The 25,745-nt window shown below is 42.5% G+C and overlaps 2 protein-coding genes across 2 annotated transcripts in view; both read left to right on the forward strand.

The window, feature by feature from the left end:
• Nucleotides 1-954: 954 nt before the first annotated feature.
• Nucleotides 955-7,314, forward strand: TMPPE (transmembrane protein with metallophosphoesterase domain). Its single transcript, XM_083578148.1, has 2 exons — nt 955-1,094; nt 5,342-7,314. The coding sequence occupies exon 2, from the start codon at nt 5,477-5,479 to the stop codon at nt 6,812-6,814; it is 1,338 nt and encodes a 445-aa protein (XP_083434274.1). The 5' UTR covers nt 955-1,094; nt 5,342-5,476; the 3' UTR covers nt 6,815-7,314.
• GLB1 (galactosidase beta 1) overlaps nt 958-25,745 on the forward strand; it is a 39,943-nt gene continuing 15,155 nt past the window's right edge. The window contains exons 1-10 of the mRNA XM_083578013.1: nt 958-1,094; nt 9,623-9,792; nt 11,856-12,006; nt 14,398-14,458; nt 15,069-15,163; nt 17,864-18,044; nt 19,410-19,468; nt 22,996-23,117; nt 23,200-23,240; nt 23,964-24,076. Coding sequence (XP_083434139.1) covers nt 1,044-1,094; nt 9,623-9,792; nt 11,856-12,006; nt 14,398-14,458; nt 15,069-15,163; nt 17,864-18,044; nt 19,410-19,468; nt 22,996-23,117; nt 23,200-23,240; nt 23,964-24,076 — 1,044 coding nt within the window. The 5' untranslated portion in view covers nt 958-1,043. The remainder of the gene's footprint in view (nt 1,095-9,622; nt 9,793-11,855; nt 12,007-14,397; nt 14,459-15,068; nt 15,164-17,863; nt 18,045-19,409; nt 19,469-22,995; nt 23,118-23,199; nt 23,241-23,963; nt 24,077-25,745) is intronic.

Genomic DNA, 25,745 nt, shown 5'->3' on the forward strand with positions numbered 1-25,745 from the left:
GCGGGCGCAACGGCAGCAAGCAGCTCCTAAAGCCAGCCAGAGCCAACTGCGCTACCAGGCTGGCTCCGGGCTGCTGAGACTGCCGCTGTTGAGGGGGAACCGGGGATGCCCGGCACGTCATCTGGGGAACCGCTGACACCACCTCGCAACCAAAATCGAGCCAGGAGTGAGAGCACCTGGCCACCCGGCCAACTGCCCAGTGGTGCTCCGGGAGGGCCAAGAAAACCCTGGAGCCAATGCAGGGAGAAGGAGGAGAGGAGGAGAAGGAAGAGAGAGAAAGAGGAAGGAGAAAAAAGAGGGGAGCCCTGACCTTGCTGCACTGCTGCTTCTGCCACTGAGGAGAGGTAGGAGAGCGCCAGGAGGGCAAGGACACATGGCTGAGCCCAGGCCTGGTCTGAGCCTACTTCACGGCACCTAGCGCTCCAAGAGAGCAAGCTGGGGCCCAGAGGAAGGCCACACAACAGAGGAGACCACAGAAGAGAAGATATTACTTCTTAATCTTTTTAAAAAATAAAAAAACGTTTTTCTTTTCAAAAAAAAAGTATCCCCAGATTCTTTGAAAAAAACATGGTAACCTTATTTTAGAAGATATCTGAAGGCAGCCCTTTATCAGGAAATTTTCAACGTCTGATGTTTTACAATTTTACACACACACACATCAGAGCAATGCAGGAATTTTATTGCTTTCAGTTGCAGAATAAAAATGTGTTTTTTCCCCTTAATTGCAATGGTATTTTATTGCAATGCCTTATGGGTGATTTACGTCCTTCAAGAGCAGCATCGACAATAAATAGACGCGATGAAGAAAAATAATGAAGCTGGCAAAGGGTTTGAAAACCGGCGTCACCTTTTTCTGAATTCATTTTCCTCCCTCTCCCCTCCCCATCTCTTCTTTCCTTTTTTTCCCCGCATTGCAATTGGCTGGTTGGGGGAACCCGAGGCGGAAGCTCCAGTCAGCTGACTCCAAAGTCAGGCGGTCTGAGGGCTGAAGCTGAAACGACCTTCCTTTTCCCATCATCTGGGGTTTTTTTTTGGTTGCCGCAATGTTTGCTCTGCTCTTACTGCAGCTTCTGCATGCGGGATTTGGATCGACTGTAAGTTGATATTGCTGCTGCTGTATCCCCCTCCCCATTTCCCCGATCGTAGCCTTGGTGATTTCTTGCGCAGGAGAAAGGCACTCTTTTGCATTTCCGCAGTGGGCTCCCCGGAACAGTGGAGGGTTGTGGGTCTGCTGCGTTATGGTGAGCGCAGTGCAATTCAATTCCACGCACCGCCATCTCTGAATGCAAGTGGGTCTCCTGTACGATGAGGGCTGGGTCGGGTGTGTGAAGAACAGGAGGGAACCGAGCCTTAGCAGAGGGATCTGCGAGGACTGCATAGGGTTTTGAGCAGAATTCTGATTGAGGAAGCGCACAGAAAATAGCCAGAGTTGCAAAAGGGTGTGTTTCGCTTCGGCTGCTTTGCTCTGTGTACATGTAAAGACCCTTATCTTCGCCTAGCCCAGAGATCCACACAAGATTGAGGCCGTGAGCTCCCAAACAGCGTTACAACACGAATTGCTCCTACTGCTTTTCCTCTGTTGCTGAACTCCCAGAGTGCTCTATAAAACGAATTTACTCCCCTGTCTCTAGCAAAGGAAGGGAGTGAGCCACGAGTGGAAAGCAGGTGACAGGTTGAAAGACTTCCTGTTGCATTTTAAATGAAATAAATCAATGCTAGCCAGTATCACATTGTATAAGGGACGGGGTGGCGCTGTGGGTTAAACCACAGAGCCTCGGACTTGCCGATCAGAAGGTCGGCGGTTCAAATCCCTGCGACAGGGTGAGCTCCTGTTTCTCGATCCCTGCTCCTGCCAACCTCGCAGTTCAAAAGCACGTCAAAGTGCAAGTAGATAAATAGGTACCGCTCCGGCGGGAAGGCAAACGGCATTTCCGTGTGCTGCTCTGGTTCGCCAGAAGCGGCTTAGTCATGCTGGCCACATGACCTGGAACAATAAAGCGAGATGAGCGCCGCAACCCCAGAGTCGGTCACGACTGGACCTAATGGTCAGGGATCCCTTTACCTTTTACCTTATCACATTGTATGGTAGTCTGGGAGAGAAGTTCTGGGACCCTTGAGCTTCATGTAATCTCAGGACTTACAAGTGGCTGGGTGGTTTTTTTCCTGGCAAATGTCACGTTTTGCAGCAGGACTGATGGATCAGCAAAACCACGCAGGGGTTGTCAATTCCCCATGTGCTTTACTAATCCAGAGGTCTAGCTAGGTAGTCTCAACAGACTGACCAATGTCGTTCCAAACACCTTGCTAGGAAGTACCCCTTCTTTAAGCTGCTCCCCCCCCCCCAGCTTCCTATATTGGAACTATGGCTGATTGAGAAACTACCTTTTGGAGTTGCATTCTTTCTTAGTTCTTCACCTGTAAAATGATTTTATGGCCCTTTGCACATTCTGTATTTTTTGTGATGTCACATACTTTTAAAAAATTGAGGTAAATTAGGAAACTTTGAGAATACGTTCTACCTAAATTGTAGCTTTTCCTTTCTAGAATTGCATGTCTGCGATAGATTCTGTGATGTTTTTATTTGTTTAATTGTTGGTTAAAATCTAGCTTTTTAAAATACTGAATTTTGTTTTATCCTTCTGTATTTGTGTAGTCCTCCCTGATTCTTTGGTGCAATTTATTTTATTATTTATTGGATTTATCTACAAAGGTCTTTATCGTTCTACTGTGTTGAAATATTTAAATAATAATGCAGCTCATTAGGTAAAGGGACCCCTGACCATTAGGTCCAATCGTGGCCGACTCTGGGGTTGTGGCGCTCATCTCGCTTTACTGGCCAAGGGAGCCGGCGTACAGCTTCCGGGTCATGTGGCCAGCATGACTAAGCCACTTCTGGCGAACCAGAGCAGCGCACGGAAACGCTGTTTACCTTCCTGCCAGAGTGGTATCTATTTATCTACTTGCACTTTTGACATGCTTTCGAACTGCTAGGTTGGCAGGAGCTGGGACCGAGCAATGGGAGCTCACCCTGTCGTGGGGATTTGAACCACCAACCTTCTGATTGGCAAGCCCTAGGCTCTGTGGTTTAGACCACAGTGCCACCTGCGTCTAATGCAGCTCATTAGCAGTAACATAAAAGGAAACAAGATATCTGTTCACCTGCTACTTTACATACAGTATGCATTTTAAAATCCAGTATTATGTAACCTTTTGCTAGAGGCTATTAGGTGTTGCTGACAGTGATTAAAATAAGAAGCAGACAGTGTTGTAGTTTTTAACAGCAACCAACTTTGACTCTTAATAGTATTTGATGTTGCACATTGCTATTTCTAGCCAGTTTACATGGACGCAACCACAGAATAATTTTTTCCTACATTAGTTTTAGGAACAGGAATTGCCGCTTTGTTAGTACAAGTGCATGTTACATTATCTTGCTTTCATGAGCTTTGCTACAATGGAAAGTATAATTTTGGACAATCCAGAAAAACCATTGGCATGTTTGGGTAAAACAGTAACTAACAAACAACGTTAAGGTCCCCAAAGCATTACGCATGGGAAACAATAGCTTAAACAAGGCATCCTTGTTGAGAAGAGTGGAATCACAATGGCTACAACCATGTCAAAGATCTGAACTTGTGAATTACAAGCATACTCTTGTCTGCTATATTGCCTAATTGTAAGGAGCAGTCTTCTTGTTCAGAGCCAGCCCATTCACGACACTAGATGAGGCAGCTGCCTCAGGCGGCAGAAATGGAAGAGGCGGCGCTCACATGAGCACATCGCCCCACTGCCGCTGCAGAAGCAACCCAGGTAAGGGAGGCTTCAGCAGTGGCAAAGGGGCACTGTGTTCTCCTGGAAAGGAACTTAGGAAAGTACTTCTCCTTAAAGAGCAGCGCTTTCTGAAGTTCCCCACCCCTCCCTGGCACAGCCTGTTGGGAAGGCAAGGCTTGAGGAGATGGAGAGGGGCGTGCAGAGCCTCGTGCCCCCTTCCATCATGGGGGCGGCAGGGGAAGTTCTGCCTCAGGCATAGACGTGCCTTGGACCACCCCTGGTCATGTGCCACAAACGAGACCACAAAAAAGTTCACAATTACAAGATTTTGTCAAGATTATACTGGCCAGGGTGGATAACATAACATTTGTGTTTGTGTGACTGATGTGTTCGTGATTTTTTTTTTTTTTTAGTTTTCTGAGTTTGTGCCAGTTAGGATTGTGTTTGCTGATGCTGCAGCTGCTGTGGGACAAAAACATCATGCAGGAACAGGAATTGACTCACCCTGTGTAGCAATCAGCCCTTTCCGTTCTCGCCTCACCTAGTTGTGATGTGTCATTTTGGTGCCACTGCTAACCAGGACCATCTGAACAATATAAGATGCATTCCTAGAGCATCCATTGTATCTGTATCAGTTTGTGGTGCTGAACCCACAAAATGAGACAATATTTCCGAAAGCTGAGTAAACTTTGAGGTTGGGAACACTACTTATGAACTGCTAGCTGTAGTTGAATTGGTTCAGAGAAGGATCGTTTCTGATTCTTGTGGAAACTGGTTATACACCTGATGCCTATAATTTACAAAGTAAGAATACATTGTGGACATAAATGTGCTGCAAAGAGTCGCTGGAGGCCTCTTCTCGGAAGCCGGCTGGTACACGTGAGTACTTCTGAGCCCCAAGGGAGGACCGGGGGAGGAGATGGCTGAACTCCAGGATGTGCCGTTCAGGATGTGGAGTTCAGCCATCTCCTCCCCCAGTCCTCCCTTGGGGCTCAGAAGTACGCACGCGTACCAGCCGGCTTCCGAGAAGAGGCCTCCAAGGGAGGGAACATTCCAGAGCCCTGTGGCCAAAAACCACCCCCTTGCTCTTCTGGACCAGATCTCCCACTTCTGGCCGGTGAGCTTCTCAAACGGCACAATAAATGTGGAGGTTTTTGAATTGGACGGTTACACTTTCTGAAGCTCAAAATTCTGCTGCTGCATATGCAGTGGTACCTCGGTTGTCAAACGTAATCCATTCCTGAAAACTGTTTGACTTCCAAAATGTTCGACAACTGAGGCGCAATGAGCGGTCGGCAAATTCCATTGAGAAAATGGAGAAATGTGCCTCAGAAGTTGTTCGACTTCCAAGGCGCGTTCAAAAATGGACGCATTCACTTCTGGGTTTTCGGCATTCGTGTTCCGAATCGTTCGGCTTCCAAGATGCTCAAAAACCGAGGTTCCACTGTACTTCTAATTCATCGTGTTTTGAAAATATTTTCGAGACAGTAATAGTTTTTTTTTTTATCATAAAATGTAGTGTCGCAATTGCTGTGTATCATTGGTTCCTTTTTCCTGGTTTCTACACTAGGGAATGTTCTTTATTATCCAGAGCTGATGGTATTACTGGATTTCAGACCAAGAAATCCCTCCAGAGCTACGTTGTTGCCTGCTGGAAAATATTGTAGGAGAACAAGGAAGAATCTGGGACCATTCAAGAATAAAGATGATCTTCAAACAGTTGTCCCTTAAAACTAAGGCTGCAGCAGTTGCTGGAATTGTCTTCTTCTCCATGATAGCATCTCGGACATTTTTGGCTGACAGGATTGAGGAGAAGCGTTTGAGGTGGCTGGTCAGACTGCAGATGTTACTATTTGCTAACGCCCTGATGTTCATAGGATCGCTTCACATATGGAGAAGCCTTGTGACTGTGTTCTACAGATCACCAACTCCCATGTTGTCCTGTTTCACCTTATGGAAAACAACTGTGTTAATGTTCCTGATTTTGGCACACTCAAGCTTTTTTACAGTTCTGCTGCTTGTTGCAGAGGAACCATATTTATTTTCTTTAGCTGCTCATACCTGCCTTGGAGGGTACATTCTCCTTATATTCTGCCTCTTCATCCTAGGCTCCTTGGAACAAGTTTATAATCTCTTGCTCCAAAGACAGGCAAAGATGGGCAGTGCCAGTAAAAATGCCAAACTGGCAATAAAGCCAGCTCTAGCGGTTGTGTTGACAGTTGTGTTGACCGTTCTGGGACTCCTCAATGCTTCTCAACCTCCTGCAGTGAAGTCAGTAGCGATTCCTCTTCACAAACTGCCACCATCTATGGACCAGTTGAAGGTGGTCTTGCTTTCAGATATTCACCTGGGGCCAACCATTGGCAAGACCAAACTGGAAATGGTTGTAAAAATGGTTAGGGCCTTGAAACCGGATATCACGGTGATTGTGGGTGACTTGACTGATTCTGACGTGAAAGGCCTTGGGCATGCCGTGAAACCTCTTGGCATGCTTAACTCCCCACTGGGAACTTATTTTGTTACAGGCAATCATGAGTATTATACCTCTGATGTCAACAGTTGGTTTGAAGTGCTGAGATCACTAAACATCCGCCCTCTGCATAATGAGAACATCAAGATTATGTCCCCCAATGGTAGGAGCACCGATTGGTTTTGTCTGGCAGGGGTAGACGATATCGAGGCTACTGCAATGCATTACCCTGGCCATGGGATGGATTTAAATAAGGCTCTTGGAGACTGTGGCACAGATCATGCCATCATTCTTCTTGCCCACCAGCCACTTGCTGCTAAATGGGCTCTCCAAGCTCGGCCAGATATAAATTTGATCTTGTCTGGGCATACTCACGGAGGGCAGATATTTCCTCTGAATATTGCTGCCTATTTCTTGAATCCATTCTTTGTTGGCTTGTACAAGGTCGGACAAAACACTTTTGTGTATGTTAGCCCAGGGACGTTTTATTATGGAATGCCAATGAGATTGGGAAGTAGAGCAGAAATAACTGAGATAATTCTGCGTTCTCACTCATCCATCAGTATAAAATAATTTATTTCATTTGGCTTGTGCAGTGCATCTTCTTGTTCATAAAATGCCACAATTTCTCTGGAATACTGCTGAGCAGGTGCTTAGACCTGCAAGTCATGGAATCTTCTATTACTTCTGTTACCAAGCCCTGTTTTGAAAAAGTGGTGTATAAATTAATAAAGAATAATTATAATGAATAAGATGAAGTACAAAATTTAATAGCTTTTTGGGATGCTACCTTTGAAACTCCCCTGAAACTTTAATGAAAACTCTGAGAATAACCTATGTTTGGGGTGTGTAACATTGCCCCAGGTAAGAAACTGTGAAACAACAAGGTTGTGAGACAAGTTGTCAAAGCAGAATGTTGCGTTTTTGAAAATTCCTATTATTTTCTGCTTTTGTATGGTGGCACTTTCGTATTTATCCAGAGTTCTTGCATTGATTTCTGTATTGGAATGTTATGTTTTGATCTGTGAATTGCTGTTGAAATTGTTGAAATGCATTAAAAATATTAAATTAAATTAAAACATACTCATTGTTGTGGCTTTTGGCGTGTTGTGTATTGCTGCTTCTGCTTTGTGTATTGTGACCTACTCTGAACACAATCTCCTTTTGTGGAAAGTGGTATACAAATTAAAAGAAGACTCAAATCTAGCCCTGACTACAAAGAGGAGTCTCTTCCCCAACGACATACATTCAACTTATTACTAAACTGAAAACTATGGAGAGACCTGGTCTGAATAGAGTTACTGGATATTGGATTCTTGTCTCATGACATATGCTAAAGCTATTTTTGGTCGCCTGCTTACTATCCCTTGCTTTTTCCCCACAGGACTAAGTGTAGTTAACAGTCCAACAGTTTACCATACCCATTGAGTCAATCACCCATCTCCTACTTCTGAGAAAAACCCCACCCCACCCTCCCACTATCTATAAGGGTCTAGTGACTTCTCTTTCAGTGTATCTGAAGAAGTGTGCATGCACACAAAAGCTTATACCCGGAACAAACTTAGTTGGTCTCTAAGGCGCTACTGGACGATTTTTAAATTTTTAAAATTTTTATTTATTCTGTCCCTGCTCATCCCAAGTGGACCTTGCGGTAGGATTGCTATCTTGTCATGCTGTGGAAGAACTAATTCATGCTGTGGAAGAACTTAAATAAGACTGTTTTGGTGGAATTAAAATCTTATTTTAGTACACGACCCAAGGAAAGAACTTGCAACTTCTGCCTGAAATAGAGAAGTACGGTAGAGTGATTAGTAAGTAGATATTTAATTATATAGCACTGTCCGTGTGCATGGTGGTGGATGGAATGCAAGAGGAGGACAGGTCCCTGACTTGAGTTTGCAGTCTAAAAATCAGTACAGGGACCAACAAAGAAAGCAGTTGGGGAAATGGGGAAGCAATCTGTGATTATTTCAGTTATGCTTATGCTTAGCTACCTGTAGGGCATGGGAACTAGGGGATTGTTCCAAAGATTTCATAAAACAGTTGGCTTTTAAACCGTGAGAGGTGGCATCAGCAAGTGTTCTGAGAAATGGGTTCAAGCTAAACTGGGCAGTGAGGGCAGAGCTTTTAAGGCTGGTGGGATGTGAAGAGCAAGAGATCCAAGACAGAAGACGATCAGGGTTGGGAGAGAGAGGACGGCTAATATAGACCTAAAGGCATGCACCTATAGAATAGGGTTATGAACGAAAAATATTAAAATAAGAGGGTTGAAAGAAAAAGCGGAAGGTAGCAATGTACAGTGGTACCTCAGGTTACAGATGCTTCAGGTTACAGACGCTTCATGTTACAGACTCTGCTAACCCAGAAATAGTACCTCAGGTTAAGAACTTTGCTTCAGGATGAGAACAGACATTGTGCGGTGGCAGTGGGAGGCCCCATTAGCTAAAGTACCTCAGGTTAAGAACAATTTCGAGTTAAGAAACGAATCAAGTTACTAACCCGAGGTACCACTGTAATTCTTTTTTTTAAAAAAAGAAAGAAGTGCTGATTTTGTAGAGAGAATTGATTTATAGATGTTTCTTTTAGGATTGAATATTTCAGTGCTGGTACAGATAATCAAAACGAAGTGAATGATTTGGCAGAAATAATAATGCCAGGGCAGGGTTATAATAAATATTCCCTAGCACAGGGGTGACTAACCTGCACCACCTAGATATTATTGGACTCACAACTCCTATTAGCCCCAGCTTGCATGTCCAATGTAACATTCGGAGGGCTGCAGGCTACCCACTTCTGCTGTAAAGGTTAAAATTGTAATTTTGGTAACGTTTGATCAGCACAGCGGTGCGTTTTGGGTCTTGTATGTGTGGTGGTCAGTTCTGTTACTGTTTGCCTGAAACGAATAAATTCTAGACCGGAGGTGGGAAAATGTTGGTTAGAGGAAATTGTGCCTCCCTCTCCTAGCATGGAAGGGCCATGTCTCTGCTTGTGTTAAAAAATAAAATAAAATAATAATTGGTTTAGGATTAAGATATGTTGAATTGTAGAATACTATGGATTGAGATTATGATGAAAAGGAAGGAAGTTAGTAATTTGAATTAGTTAATTGTATTAGAAAATGAGTATTGGAAAATTGCTAAATGAGATTTAATGAAAATCAGTTAGGAAGGATTTGAGGAAGTCACTTAACAATGGAAATTAGCTTGGATTTTGATTGGAAGAAATTGTCTATGTTTGTCTGTTTTCTATGTGTTTTGTTTTTTATGTTATGTTGTATTTGTTAAAAATTTGGAAATTCAATAAAAAAAATTGAAAATAAAATAAAAACTTCTGTTCTTTCCCGAAAGCTAAAGCTCCTGTCCACCTAACATATCTTCACAGGTCACATCCCAGAGAAGCTTTGGGATCGATTATGTCCACAACTGCTTCCTCAAGGATGGGAAACCATTCCGTTACATCTCGGGCAGCTTCCATTACTCCCGCGTTCCCCGGTACTACTGGAAAGACCGCCTCTTGAAGATGAAGATGGCAGGTCTTGATGCCATCCAAACGTAGGTAGCAAGAGTGGTTGTCAGGCAACCATTAAAAGGGGTGAGGCATCCTCTGAAGATACGGCCGGAGTTATGTATTGACTTTATTGGCAAAGAGCCAGAAGGTGTAGCAATACAGGAAACTCATTACAATTGTAGGAGAAAAATTGGCTAGAGTCCAGTTCACGAGATCTGTTGCCCGTTTTCCCAACTAAAAGGTAGCTAGGAACACATTCTAAAAGCGGTGTAATACAGTTGTTTACTCTTGACTTCTGTTTATTCCAGAGCAAGGTACTGCTACCTAAAATGAGCAGATATATATGTGCATCCAGCTTATTGCTTCTGCCTTCCTTGTGCTGCGGCAGTTCAAGAGGTATTGGCGCAGTCATGCATTTCTGCCTGCTTGCTTCTTCAGGGGGGAAAAAAGCAGAACAGTATGCTGTGCTTTAAAGTATGTCAGAATGCTTCTCTGGGGTAAAAGTTGCTTTCTGCAACTTGCATAAACTGCAAATTAAGCAAAGCTGGATGCACTTGATCATTCTGCTTATTATTTTTATTTTTTACTTCTTCTAGTCATGGGGAAAGTCTATGCCATCTATCAAGATTTTACCAAGCTTTGCCCATTTGTTCTCCAGGCTATTTTTGCAGCTTCAACAACTAGAAACTTGCTGCATCAAAAAGAAACAATACAGTGGTACCTTGGGTTACATACGCTTCAGGTTACAGACTCCGCTAACCCAGAAATAGTGCTTCAGGTTAAGAACTTTGCTTCAGGATGAGAACAGAAATTGTGCTCCATTGGTGCGGCGGCAGCGGGCGGCCCCATTAACTAAAGTGGTGCTTCAGGTTAAGAACAGTTTCAGGTTAAGAACGGACCTCCGGAACGAATTAAGTACTTAACCCAAGGTACCACTGTACTGGTGTTTGTGTGAAACTGAATTCTATGTCCCATCACCTTTCCTTGGTGACAGATTTTGTTCTGATACCTTCTCCATGAGTAACGGCATTCTTATTTAGAGCAGATATAATGACAAACCTTTTTCAGTGTTATGCTTTTGTGAAAGCTTTGCTGCTTTTGCATCTCTAAAACTGCAATATCCCTATCAACTTAGCCCTCCCAAAGTGTGATTCTAAGATAGAGCCACCAGAGAGAGCTAGATTCATGTGCTCTGACGTGCTGAAAAGCTTGTCAGAAGTAGCCAGCAGCACAATTGCTTCATCATGCATGAGAAAAGCACAGTCTATACCAGGGGCCAGCAACCTTTTCCAGCCGTGGGCTGGTCCACCATCCCCCAGACCATGTGGGGGCCGGACTATATTTTTTGGGGGGGAAATGAACGATTTCCTATGCCCCACAAATAACCCAGAGATGCATTTAAAATAAAAGCACACATTCTGCTCATGTAAAAACACCAGGCAGGCCCCACACATAACCCAGAGATGCATTTTAAATAAAAGCACACATTCTGCTCATGTAAAAACACCAGGCAGGCCCCACACATAACCCAGAGATGCATTTTAAATAAAAGGACACACTCTTACTTGTGTAAAAACACATTGATTACCGGACCATCCGCCAGCCAGATTGAGAAGGCGATTGGGCTGCATCCGGCCCCCGGGCCTTAGGTTGCCTACCCCTGGTCTATACTGAAAGGTTCTCCTGCGCGAGCCTTGTCAAAGTGAATGGCAACCGTACAAAAGCTTTGCTCATGTTAGAGAACTTTCCCCCAAGTTGTGTTAAAAATCTACGGAAAAACAAATCCTTTAGCTTGGATCCAAAGAGCTGCAAGCAGAGGAAAAAGTATGGTGTGCAGTTCTGTGCACGTAAGCACAAATCAAAACACACCAGATTGGCGCACAATTAAGAGGGAGAGACATGCTTTTCACATGAAGGAGAGTCTTTGCATGATTCCCCACTCAACTCTGAGCCCTCTGGTGCGAAGGCCTGTTCATGCATTCAGAAAAGGAACACCTGCACTTCATATCCCACCTGGCTGTTAGGTGTAATTCCTTTGGGTGCAATTATATTGCTGCTTGTGTCATTTTTGTAATTCTAAAGTAAGAGTCGTATGTGGTATTTGCAGGTATGTCCCGTGGAACTTTCACGAAGCTGAGCCAGGAGTTTACAACTTCGCTGGTGATCGAGACCTTGAGAGTTTCCTGCGGCTTGCCGATGAGATTGGCTTGCTCGTCATCCTGAGAGCTGGGCCATATATATGTGCAGAATGGGACATGGTAAATATTTATCCACATTTGTTGCGGCCAGAGGGCATTGCACGAGAGGACGTGTTATCCCATGCTTTCCAGTGTATTGCAAAAAGTCTGATCTTTTGCAGAAGCAGTTGTGTTGCAGGTTTGCTGCGCAAGCTTTCCCAATCGGCTATAACTGCACAGCCTGAATTTGCCAGGGTGGGATAGAATCCCAATAATAATAATAATAATAATAATAATAATAATAATAATAATAATAAAAAATCTATTTATACCCCGCCCATCTGGCTGGGTTTCCCCAGCCACTCTGGGCAGCTTCCAACAGAATATTAAAACACAATAGTCTATTAAACATTAAAAGCTTCCCTAAACCCAAGAATAGTGACAGTCTGGAAACGCTCTTGGTTTTCACGTTTGACTGACATTCACAAGATACTGGACATGGAATACCGTGATGCCCTAAATGCAGCTTGTCTGCTCATTTCCATCCCAAAACTGGTCCAACCCCACCTGCTCCTTCAACTATAGTCTTGGTTCAATTCCTTGGCCATGCTGGAGTCCAACAAAAAGAAGAGAATCAAGAAAAGCCATTTTAAAATATGGTGGTTTTAAGTCAATATTGGAATCAGTGCTTATATAGTTGCTTATATGAGTTTGGGTGCTAGGATTTTCCTGCATAATGTGATGCTATCATCAATCATGGTATTGAGCAGTAGGGCTGGGCGATATCTGGTTTTCAACATCATGATGTATTACCAGCTAAACATCAGAATACTCCAGTATATATCACAATGCCTGAAATAAGGATAGAGCTATGTAGAGGCATTGGCTGGCTTCACAGTTTTCCCCACATTGTGATTTTTGCATAGTGCGCGCGCGCACACACACACACACACACACACACACAGTATATTGCCAGGTCAAAAATTATATATATAACGATATGGACTTCAAACCAGTTTTGGAAGATAAATTAATATATCACCCAGCTCTAACACCCATCATGATTTGTGATATATTGCCAAGTCAAAAACTGAAACGGATATAATGATATTATATGGTATTATATATGATATTATATCCAGTTTTGGAAGATAAATTAAAATATCTCACCCAGCCCTATTTGGCAGATTTTAAAGGATGTGATCTTGATAATGTCAAAGGGAGCAGAGGCAGGCCGTTCTGCTCCACTTGCCCCTGATAGATTTTTAAGACCCACTTAGTACCAAACATGGAAGGGTCATGTTTGACCAAACATGTTTGACCAAAGCCTTCCTTACATCGGTTGCATGGTAGTGCCCACAAAGTGACAGCAGCAGGTTCCCTGCAAGATCTCACGAGACCTTGCGAGATTTGGGCGACATATTGGTGAAAGCTGGCACCACTTCGCCGGTGGCAGAGGTGCCTCTTAGGCTTCTGCTGCCCAAGGTGGCAGCCTCGGCCTGCTTCGTGTGTGTGCCAGCCCTGATACCACCCCCCCTCAAAGTGTCGTGCTGTGCCACCTCTGAGGGTATGGAGCCATTTGGATGGCCCTCAAAATCCTTTGAAGAGGCCACTGTGGATGAAGGTGGTGCAACACAACTGTGCTGGGGGCAGAGCCATGGCTTCATGTTGATTTTAGGGTTCTTTTACCCAGCTCTGAGCACTAGGTCAGGCCACGCAGCTCATACACCTGCATTGTTGAGTAGTAGATGAGGACTGTGAATTCAGCATAGTAACCCCAAGATTGTGAAACTCCTCCCAACTGAGATTAGAAAGGTTCCTTCCTTCCTGCACTTCAGATGCATGACTAAGACTTCCTTCTTCCCACAGGCATTTTAAAATAATGTTTGTTTTTACGATAATAATAAAAAATTGCCTTGTTGTCCCTCTTTCTGTGGATTGTCTTAATGTACACCACTTAGAGTTAATTTGGATATGCAGAAAATATTAAAAATAAATTTAAGGAATTTAAGGAACCACAGAAATAGAGGGAAGGAAGTCAAGTTTTGAAATGTTAAAATGACTGTAAAATTATTGAAATGTATAAACCTGAAAATCATAAATTATACACACACACACACATATATAAATAAATATAAAATGAACTCTGATGACAAAAAATGTACACCACTAGAAATTTGAATAATTTAATTAAATTATAAATATATAAATATATAATTTATATATAAATTATACACACACACATATAAATAAACATAAAATGAACTCTGATGACAAAAAATGTACACCACTTAGAAATGTGAATAATTAAGGAGTATAAAAATGCCTTAAATGAACAAATACTATTCCTGCTGGCTGGCTATTATAGTAGATGCTTCCAGCGGGTGGAAATCCATCTATTTTCTGAGGCAAGTATCTTTATATGGTTTTGCTTTCCAAGTATATTTTATAGTTTTCTTTTTTCCTTTCTAGGGAGGTCTACCTGCCTGGCTATTAGAAAAAGAAACCATCGTCCTTAGATCTTCTGATGCAGGTAACGAGTTCAAGAAAATGCGCAGTGTTGAATATGATTACTTAAAACGACATTGCTAGAAGTCAAATATCAAGTTCATACCTGTGAGCCGGTTGTTATCCTCCCTCCCCCATGTGCCCATGTGATCTCATGGCTTACCTCAGGTATGTGATTAAGTAGAGAAAGGTAACTTTATAGTTCTCTAGCCTATATCCAGGGATAGTTGGAAATGATGGCATGAAGGGGGGCAAATGGAAGACACACCTTGAATGTGTGAATCAGCCCATAAAATGCTCTTAACACATTTTTGGGGAGCAGTGATGGAAGAGTTTAAGAGACAAGCAAGGGCTACTCCCATTTTTGAGCATATAAACCATGACTGTAACTCAGTTCTGGCCCACACTAAGCAAAACATGGAGGTTTCTGGTTTGGCAGAGAGCCGAAGTAAAGAGAAACATGGCGGCCTTCATGTTAGCAATTCCAGGGATTTGAATGATTATTTATATTTGTGTACATTTAATTATTTTATAGACATGCAAGAACTAAACAACAGGGAAATAAACAAATTTTTCATAAAACAATTAGTGTAATAACTTCCAATGTATGCAATCTCTCTTTTATATTTTTCCAGATTACTTGGCAGCTGTAGAAAGATGGATGGGGGTCTTACTACCAAAGATGAAGGTTCATCTTTACCAGAACGGAGGCCCAATTATTATGGTGCAGGTAAAATTATGAAATTAAAATAAATACATGCATGGAATTTCCTATAATATACATGAAAACAGAAAAAAACCCCAAAACCTGAATGCTGTTAGTGCATTTATTTAGAAATGTATCTTTTAAAAGCATTTTCCCACTTGAAAGGTTGTTCATGGTATACAGTGGTACCTCGGGTTAAGAACTTAATTCGTTCTGGAGGTCCGTTCTTAACCTGAAACTGTTCTTAATCTGAGGTACCACTTTAGCTAATGGGGCCTCCTCCTGCTGCTGCACCGCCACTGCATGATTTCTGTTCTCATCCTGAAGCAAAGTTCTTAACCTGAGGTACTATTTCTGGGTTAGCGGAGTCTGTAACCTGAAGCATCTGTAACCCAAGGTACCACTGTACTAATTTTAGGATAGAATAATACAGCAATGTCCTACTGGTCAACCACGATCAACAGGTAGATTGCTATGGTCCTCCACGTCGATCACGGGACTAAAATAAGAAACACCCCCGTTGCTCCTGAGTGATCATGACACGCCTTGCCCCCATATCCGCCTCACCCCTGAAAAACATCTCAACAACTCTGGTTACTCCCCCCTTTAAAAAGTTCAACAACTATGGGCAATGACAATGGGTGGACCACTGCCAGTTTTATTACACTGGGAGTAAATCGCAGTCTCTGTAGAGTTGGACGTGCCTGGAATAATATATTCAAGTGATGCGGGATTAGGGGGGGTTTTCAGAAACCATATGGTACTTATGAACAATTTCAGAATTGTTCATGTCCAAGAAACGACTTGCTTCAAATCTCAGGCATAAAGGACAAGACTGGTGGTTGTGTAGCATCTGCAGAAGCTTCTTTGACTGACCAGATTGGGGTGGTTGACCAGTGGCTCTTTAGATGGTGCTGGTTTATAACTCCTTATCCATTTACCATGCTTGCTGGGCCTGATGGGAGCTGGAGTCTAGAAGCATCTGGAGAACCACAGGTTAGGCACCCAAGAGATGGAACATTTACACCAGTCCTCCTATGTCCCCAGGACTGGTATTGCTTCATTAGTATAGTCAGGACTTGCCAAGAATTAGGAAAAAAGATCTTATTTATTGACCGTGGCGAGAACGACCATAGCCAGTACATGGAAAACATTACAACTGTTGAGCATGGATAAGTGGTTTGAAGCAGCCTGGCAGACAGCTTTGTTGGAAAAGCTAACATGGAAACTGCAGATAGCAAGAGGCCAAAAGAAAAACGATAACTTCTATACAGTATGGGGCGATTTTATTGAACACACAGGTAGTGGGCCCATAGGGGAGTAGTGTTTGGGGTGGGTAACGCAGTTTGGAATACATGAAGCATATGTTTTAACCTTTCAGATTAAATGTGTTCCTTCCTTTTAATGAGATTGGACCACACGATGTGTTATTTTATGGTTTTTAAGATTATGAGAAATATATGCTACTTCAAAATTTAAAAAACAAGCAAGAAACAGTCCTCTTGAGAATGTGGGCCACACCGCCTCATTCCTACAATTTATTTCATTCATATATGTTTAGATCTCATTGAACAAATGGCTCACTTGCACATAGTGGCATCTAGATGGTTAGGATACTTCGCAGTGTGTTTGAGCCCTAAATTAACATACACCTAATCTAAGACTCTGGTGAGTAAAGAAGACAGAAGAGGGACTATTTCTACCTATCCTCTCAACCTCAAAATGGAGGCCTCAGAATGTGGTTAAGCTGCTTCCAGGCAACCCAGGGAGTTGAAACTTGCTCTAACAGCAGCCTACGTTTCACTGATTACTAGGAAAGCCTTAAAAAATGGAGCGTTTTTTGCGTCTAATAGTCAAAACCTGAGACACGAAGTTTTCCTCACCAGGGGGCCATCACTCCAGCACATATTGAGTCTAGCAGAACCTGGAGTGTTTGGTTATGAGACTCCATTGGTTTTTCACACACTTCAGGCCGACCAAGGCTACAATCCTATATACGCATTTTCTCGAAAGTAAATATCATTGGCATGCATAGGTTTGCAGAGAGGGTTTAAAGAACACACCCAGAGGTAGCTTGGAGCCTTCTTACAAAATGCAAGCTTCATTTACTAGTAGCGAATAAGCTTTTTACTTTTCTTCTAAAATGGCTCCACGTTAATGCAATGCAGTAATATGTATCACAATCAAATACGGCAGCAGCTCTGATAATTCAATATAGGACTTTAAGAAAATAGATCATACTGAAAATTACTCCAGATATAATTGCTACTGCTAGACATCTTCCTGGGTCCACTATTATGTGAGTGGCACAAATTGCTTGCAAGGCAGAAGGCTGATAAGGAGATCACTACAAATTAGTATTAAAAAGCAGTGTTATTGAATCAGTATTTTAAGCTGCTTGCATGGATTTAAGTCAAGATTTTTTGTTTCCTATGAAAAGAGGGTATTTAAAGCAGTTAGCATGTCTTGGGGACATCATAATAAAGACTGCTACTTTGGAAAAATGTTCCCCCAGAATTCCCAAAAAGATCTGCGGGAGAGGTTTTTAATTGTGGAAATATGATCTTATTTTAGTTGTTTTTTTGTGGTTTTTTTTGTATGATTATTTGAACTTCTCTTGTTTTTCTACACATTATAATATTTCTATTTATCGGTTAACTTCCACGCTAGTTGACGGTTGTCAGCTGTTTTTCCTTACTAATTTTATGTATATGTTTGGTTTAGGTTGAAAATGAATACGGGAGCTACTTCGCCTGCGATTTTGATTACCTTCGTTACCTGCAGAGCCTTTTCCGTCAGCACCTGGGGGATGATGTGGTGCTGTTCACCACAGATGGCGCAAGCAAGTTTTTCTTGAGATGTGGGACTCTTCAAGGCCTTTATTCCACTGTGGATTTTGGACCAGGTTGGTTGCTGTCTTGGGCAGCACAACTAACTGGAAGCCAGCTTGTGGGAAATTTACTCGCAAGTACAGTGGAATTTATTCCCAAGTAAAGATGCAGAGATTTGGGCAGATATATATATTTTCATTATTATAGGAACGTAAGAAGCTACTGAGGCTAGTGGGATTCAGTTACTGGTGTGCTGAAAATTTAGATCATGCAGTTATAGTCGATGGGGAATTCATACACAACAAACCTACTTCTCCCAAAGAGTGGTATTTCTATAAGGAAAATAATGGGGAAATGCACATTTGAGCACCATTTAGATGTTCATCTGCTTTTCCTTTATTTGAATTAGACCAAAGTAGTCCACACCTGCACACATTTGAATCGGTGCACATTATTATTATTATTATTATTATTATTATTATTATTATTATTATTATTAAATCCGGCAGGTATGGTGGTTTCTCCATCATGGATCCTCCATTTTAGGATTGCTTTTCCTAAATATTTTTAATATCTCTGACCCCTGCCCCCTTTTATTTATTCAGTTTATCAACTTTGGCAAGATGTGCTGGTCCTGCTGTTTGGGTTTTCTCTAGAGACAGGGGCTGACACTGGGGAATTTTGAAAAGCGTAGCATGCAGAGTTAAATTATTATAATACGCCTTTCTCCAGTATAATCCTATGATGTCATTCTGGGGTGGGTTTCTTTGCATTGAGCTTAACTTTGTGACGGTTGTTTAGGTCCCATGCTTGATAAACCTATGGCTAGATACCCAAACGAATGCCCCTGTTATGAATGAGTGTGCTTTTTGTGTTCTGTTCAACAAACCTCAAATATGTCTCTGTTGTGTTCAATTGTGCAAGTTTTTTTTTTAGGTTAACATATTCCCAGCCTTCTCTTCTTCTTTAATTTGCTTTATGTAGTTATAGCCAGGCTCCCCTCTCATTCTTCTTGCACCTAGATTCTGTCCATAGTTTTCTTTAGAAAGTTTCCTGTCATAATTGATGGACTCTAGTTTCCCTTTTGCAATTCTCTAGTGAGTGTGGAATGTAAAATGCTTCTTTATTGACAGCACATGTGACTTTGTGTAGATATGTTGTGCACAGGGCTTTTCCCCCAGCCGGAACTTGCCAGAACTGAGTTCTGGCACTTCTCAAGTGGGCGCCATTGCTATTGTAAGAGAACGAGGCAGACATTAATGGTGAGTTCTGGCACCTCTTTTTCTAGAAAAATAGCACTGGTTCTGCATTAAGAAAGGCACGCTTTTCCATTTAAACAGGGCCAGCTGCCGGGTGTATTACAGATGAGGCCTGTAGTAGCAAAGAAACGGCAGCATAGGAATCAGTTTTGACATCCTTTTTTCTTCATTTCTTTGCAGGTGCTAATGTCACAGCGTCATTCTTAAATCAGAGACACGCTGAACCTAATGGCCCCTTGGTATGATTTCGCCCCTTCCCCTTATGTTCATACAATACTGCTGATATGAGTGCATAATAATACAAAGGTGGTTGTAGTAAGTTGTTATTAGTAATGGGTTGAACTGAAGTAGGGTATACCAGATGCATAGGCATATTTAAGTGTTTCGTTATTCTTTTAAATGCCCCAAAAGAACTTGTTACGGACAAAATACAAGGCAGCAGGGATAATAAACTGAGGGAGTTCAACATATGTAGATGGGGAAAGTTTATGGTGGATGAGGAAGAACTGCACTTCAAACAAACAAGCAAGCAAACAAACAAACAAACAAACAAACAAACAAACAAACACAAAGCTTAATGCATGGGATTCTTTTGTATCTTCAGCTTGACGTAATCTTGGGTCCCTTTTGTCCAGATGTTGGGCAATTGGGTAACTGGTTTAAGTACAGTGGTACCTCGGGTTACATACGCTTCAGGTTACATACGCTTCAGGTTACAGACTCCGCTAACCCAGAAACAGTACCTCGGGTTAAGAACTTTGCTTCAGGATGAGAACAGAAATCATGCTCCAGAGGTACGGCGGCAGCGGGAGGCCCCATTAGCTAAAGTGGCGCTTCAGGTTAAGAACAGTTTCAGGTTAAGAACGGACCTCCGGAATGAATTAAGTACTTAACCCGAGGTACCACTGTAGTCTGAGAAAGCAGGGGCTTGCTTGATGGGTGGGGGGAATCACCTATGGAAACGGATGAAGCGGCAAGCAGCGATCAGAAGTTGATTTCCTTCATCTCATGACATCAAAGTCCAACGCCTTGTCACAAGAAAGAGCCGACTAATATTCAGATTCTGCACGGTCCAGTGAGATACTGCAGAGATATGCAGGGTGGAATGGAGTGGCCGTTGTCAGAGTTTGGAATCAACAGGGATGACTGCTTCAGGTGGCCATCTAGAGCCAATGTAGTATGTGACTTGGACCAGGGGAAACCAGGTTCAAATGCTTGCTCAGCCATGAAGATCACTAGGTGACCCTAAGTCAAACACAGTTCTGTGCTTAGGCTGCTATTGTTTGGGTCAGGGTTTCCCAAACTTCGATCTCCAGCTGTTTTGGGACTGTAACTCCCATCATCCCTAGCTAGCAGGACCAGTGGTCAGGGATGATGGGAACTGTAGTCCAAAAACAGCTGGAGACCCAAGTTTGGGAAACCCTGGTTTGGATAAAGCAATATATAGGTGTGGACTAGTTTTCAGACTTCGGGAATCTACTTTCTCGTTTACTGTAGCACCAAGGTTCACAATCTCAAGTGAAATGCAAAGTAATGGTCAGGAGGTTGGTGCTGATGCAGAATGGTGATTTGAGTGGGGTGGGGCATCAGTTACATGCGACACCCTATGAGGCATAAAGTTCAAGGACTGCCTCTTCCATATAAACCTACCTGGACCCTCAGACCATCTTCTGAGGCCCTTCTTCGTGTGCCTCCTCCTTGAGAGGTCTTAAAGGTGGCAACACGAGAACGGGCCTTCTCTGCAGTGGCTCCCCATCTGTGGAATGTCCTCCCAGGGAAGTTCGCCTGGTGCCATCATTATACTGGGTACATCTTTAGGTGCCAGGCAAAATTTTTACGTTTTAACTAGGCCTTTGGTTGATCTGATTGACAGCCTATGCCCTTTTATAATGTGGCTCTTTTTGGGGGTGTTATTGGGTTGTTTATTTTGATCATATATAGTGTGGGTTTTATGTTGATCTTTTCTGTGAACCACCCTGAGACCTCCGGGTATAGGGCAGTACTGTGTGTGTGTGTGTGTGTGTGTGTGTATAAAAATAAAGTTAGTGTTGCCTGCATTTGCTAGTAGAAATATACATCTGAAGAAATACAGGTCAGAGAGTCTAACAGCTTGATATAGAGGGGGCAGAGCACTATTTTGCTATTGCTATTTTAAACCATTGGGAACTAGAAACCCATGTCAATCATCCTGTCACGGACCAGTTGATCCTGATCTGCTTACATCTCACTGCCCTTTCCTTTCCCCTTTGGTCTTGTAAGAAAGGCAGGAAACGACTGATAAATGGTGGTGATAAATATGAGCCAAACCACAGGCTATGCCTCAAGCACAAACACATCCTCTTCATATGGTCATTGGTCAGATCTTTAATATTAGCAAGTTTTCTTTGCTCATTACCACTAGTGGTAACATGGCACATTGTGCCGGCGGTGGGCACCTCAGTGTGCATGGCAGCCAACAATGTAAGAAAAGGCACAGCAGTTGTGGAAGAAATGTGAAGGAAACTTAATAATCGTTAGTGTCACCCTAACGAAAAGCATTTTGCGCTTGTGCTAGCAGTACACATGAAAAGGATCTAGGGATCTTAGTAGACCACAAGCTTAACATGAGTCAACAGTGTGATGCAGCAGCAAAAGAAGCTAATGCTATTCTCGGCTGCATCAACAGAAGTATAGTGTCCAGATCAAGGGAATAGTATACAGTGGTACTTCTGGTTACATACACTTCAGGTTACAGACTCCACTAACCCAGAAATAATACCTCAGGTTAAGAACTTTGCTTCAGGATGAGAACAGAAATTGCAGTGGGAGGCCCCATTAGCTAAAGTGGTGCTTCAGGTTAAGAACAGTTTCAGGTTAAGAATGGACCTCCAGAACGAATTAAGTACTTAACCCGAGGTACCACTGTACTCTATTCTGCCTTGGTCAGACCACACCTGGTATACTGTGTCCAGTTCTGGGCGCCACAATTAAAGAAAGATGCTGACAAGCCGGAACAGGTGCAGAGGAGGGCGGCCAATATGATCAGGGGTCTGGAAACCAAGCCATATGAGGAATGGTTGAAGGATCTGGGTATGTTTAGCCTGGAAAAGAGGAAACCAAGAGGAGACGATAGTCACCTTCAAATATGTGAAGGGCTGTCACATGGAAGATGGAGCAGGTTTGTTTTCTCCCGCTCTGGAGGGTAGGATTCGAACCAATGGTTTCAAGTTCCAAGAAAGGAGATTCTGACATCAGGAAGAACTTTCTGACAGTAAGAGCTGCTTGACCGTGGAAGAGACTCCCTCTGGAGGTTGTGAACTCTCCTTCCTTGGAGGTTTTTAAGCAGAGATTGATGCTCATTTGTCATGGATGCTTTTGTTGGGATTTATGAATTGCAGGGGTTGGACTAGATGACCCATGGAGTCCCTTCCACCTACAATTCTATGATTCTAACATGAACTTTATACCTACATTGGCAGAATCTATTTTATGTACCATGGGTTGGGTTCGCTCAAAGATGTTGATGTGGAAAACATGTACAAAAGCTTCTCTTTCTGTTGAGTAGCTTGAACATGGTAAAAAAAAATAGCTTTTATCACTGACACGCTGCTGCTTAGATGTCTTTTTAATTTTTAAAAATTCTTTTTTCCCTCATTCTACAGTGCAATGTAATTTTTAAAAAATTAAATAAGAGCCGGATAGATTTTGTTAGCTGCTTTTTACTGCACAAGCTATATAATTTCCCTTAAATGCAAAACTTCTTCTATTGTTTTATTTCTTCTTTCAGGTCAATTCTGAGTTCTACACTGGCTGGCTGGATCATTGGGGCCACCGTCATTCCGTTATATCATCATCACTTGTAGCTAAGACTCTTAGTGAAATGCTGGCGCATGGAGCGAATGTTAACATGTAAGTTCATCAACATCTATTTAAATGAGAGCTTGGGTTTTTAGTACAGCATCTTTGACTGCCTATTTGCCTTTCTTTTCAGGTATATGTTTATAGGAGGAACTAATTTTGGTTATTGGAATGGTAAGAAGTTTGTGTTGCGTGTGTGCGAGTACTTATTTTTTTTTATAATAACAATAGCTGGTTTTTATTTTATTAAGCTGTTTTGGGTTATCTCAAGTACTGGATTATTTTTTAATCTTTGAAATAAAGGAAAAAGGATTCGAGGAAGGCAAAACGGGACCTACTTTTCTTCCTTCCTTGAAACAGAGGGAGCAAGGAAACATTATATGCTAAAGTGGTAGAAGGAGGTCTTACCATATAGTGGGTCATCATAGCCTCACGGCCTACTTTCAGTAATACAGTATGGGTCAGATAAAACAGAGGAATAGCCAGACAAGTTAGACGGCTGTATTTATTGCCAGCTTAATTTATGATAGTGGCTTGGGAGAAAGAGGTCCTTCAGATTTACATTCAGCCTCTGAATACTTGGGTCATAGTTTAGCCTTTCCATACTGGAAAAGCCAGCACCGTCCACTGTTGGAAGACAAGACAGCGGTGCATATGCACCACCTTTGAAATGCAGGAATGCAGCTGATGTCCCTAAATTTGCACATCTGTTTTATTAGGCAATACAGATGTTTGGGCTTGAGAAAAACAAGCCTGCTTTGGGATAGTTTTGAGAAGAGCAAATGTATTGTTGGGAGCCGCCCAGAGTGGCTGGGGCAACCCAATCAGATGGGCAGCATATAGATAATAATAACATTATTATTATACTTCCTCCTGTGTTCATTTTCCTCCCTGCAGGAGCCAACATGCCTTATGCATCACAGCCTACTAGCTATGATTACGACGCCCCGCTGAGTGAAGCCGGAGATCTCACGGAGAAGTACTTTGCTATTAGGGAAGTCATCGCCATGGTGAGTTTCTCCTAAAGCATCCCCAAAGTATCTTTTCCTGCATTAGCCTTGGGTTCCAAGGACTGAAAATGATGGCTGCTGCTTGATGTTTTTGAACTCTGTGGCGTCCAGATTCAGTGGAGCAGGAATTCCCAGATTTGATTACACATCTGAGAGTTAAGCAAAGTAGAGCCCTTGGAACATAGTCTAATTTTACCAATTAATTTTTATTGGTTTTCCAAATTTTCAGCAAATCCATAACAAATTGAGCAAATTTAATGCAACTTTTTCAAAAAACAACTCCTCGCCCCTTCTTGGATGTGCCCATAATTAACCTTTATTGCTGCTTATATTTCATAGTTATCTTTACTTCACATTCCTTTTTTTTCTTTTGTCCTTATCCATCAACTATCTGTTTGTTAATTCCTGCTCGTACCTTAGTTAACATTTCCAATATTATCAAGTGAGGATTACGCCTCCATTTTTTAATCCACAGTATTTCATTAATATTTATTTCTGAAATAAAACTTTCAATTCCCTCCATCTGTGCATATCCTAATAATCCTAATAATCCCCCCTCTGTAATTGTTTTCCGTTTGATTCTTAGCTGCCCAGATCTTCATTACTGTACAGTCCATGTATCTCTTCACAACTATTGTCATTTGTTGTTGGTTTTATAGTTTTGGGGTTGGGTTTTCAAGGACAACCATCTTGCTCGGCATGCATTCCCACAGGTGGTGTCTTAACAACCAGCCCATAAGATCAGGGAGAGGTATAGATGGAACATAGTCTAACGGCCAACATCCCCCTTTTGTATGGGATTTTGTGTGGGCTGGGTTGAATACCCTTGCCAAACTCAATACAGCCCACAGTCTATAACTTTACCTACTCCTTTGTGGCTTAGTGTGCAAGAGGACCGTACTGAGAAGTCATACGTTATCTAATCCATATAGTTTTTTATGCCATGTAGAGCAAATGTCACTGCCTGAGGCTCGTACAGACAATAAATGCAGTCTACTGTAGAGTTCTTTTGCAGTGCTCCCATTTCTTTCAGTGGCGTTTGTGGTGTTTGCCCATTGTTTTGAAAATGTCTGTACAGGGGGAGAGAAAGGGTTAATAGGTAGACCAATAGAAAAGCCAGAGGCGGAGACTGCCTGTTTATAAAAGGGCTTAGCCCGAGGTTGGTTTTAGTTGGTTGGTTGGGAAAAGGCAGTTGGGAAAGCAGTTGGCAGACAGTTGGAATTAGAGAGACAGTTAGTGCAGTTGGTTCTTGTGTGAGGGGAGGTAGAAGAGTTAGAGACAGAATAAAACAAGACTAAGAGGGTAAAGAGTAACAACGTTTTGAATGCAGTTAAAGTTTATTTGTGTTTGCAATAAACTGCACTCTTATTTGTTAACTTAAGAACCTGACTGAGACTAAGTGATTTACTGGGGAGGACCTGCTTGGTGGTGTACGGGTCAATAGTCCGTGAGACGACCGGGAGCTCTGTACGAACGCCACAGAGTTGTGCAGCACAACTGTAGCCAGTTGTGCTTCTGAAAAACTGCATGTGGGCAACCACCGCTTCTCAGCTGAGGGAACGCTGCTTCCCAGCGATTTGACTTTTCCCACGACGCTGAGCAGGGCAGATTGGCCGCAGCGAACAAAAGCAAATCCTTCTGTTTTGTTTTTTTTTAAATTAATTTTTAT

Source organism: Podarcis filfolensis (assembly GCF_964270895.1).
Source record: "Podarcis filfolensis genome assembly, chromosome: 12".
NCBI classification, from domain to species: domain Eukaryota; kingdom Metazoa; phylum Chordata; class Lepidosauria; order Squamata; family Lacertidae; genus Podarcis; species Podarcis filfolensis.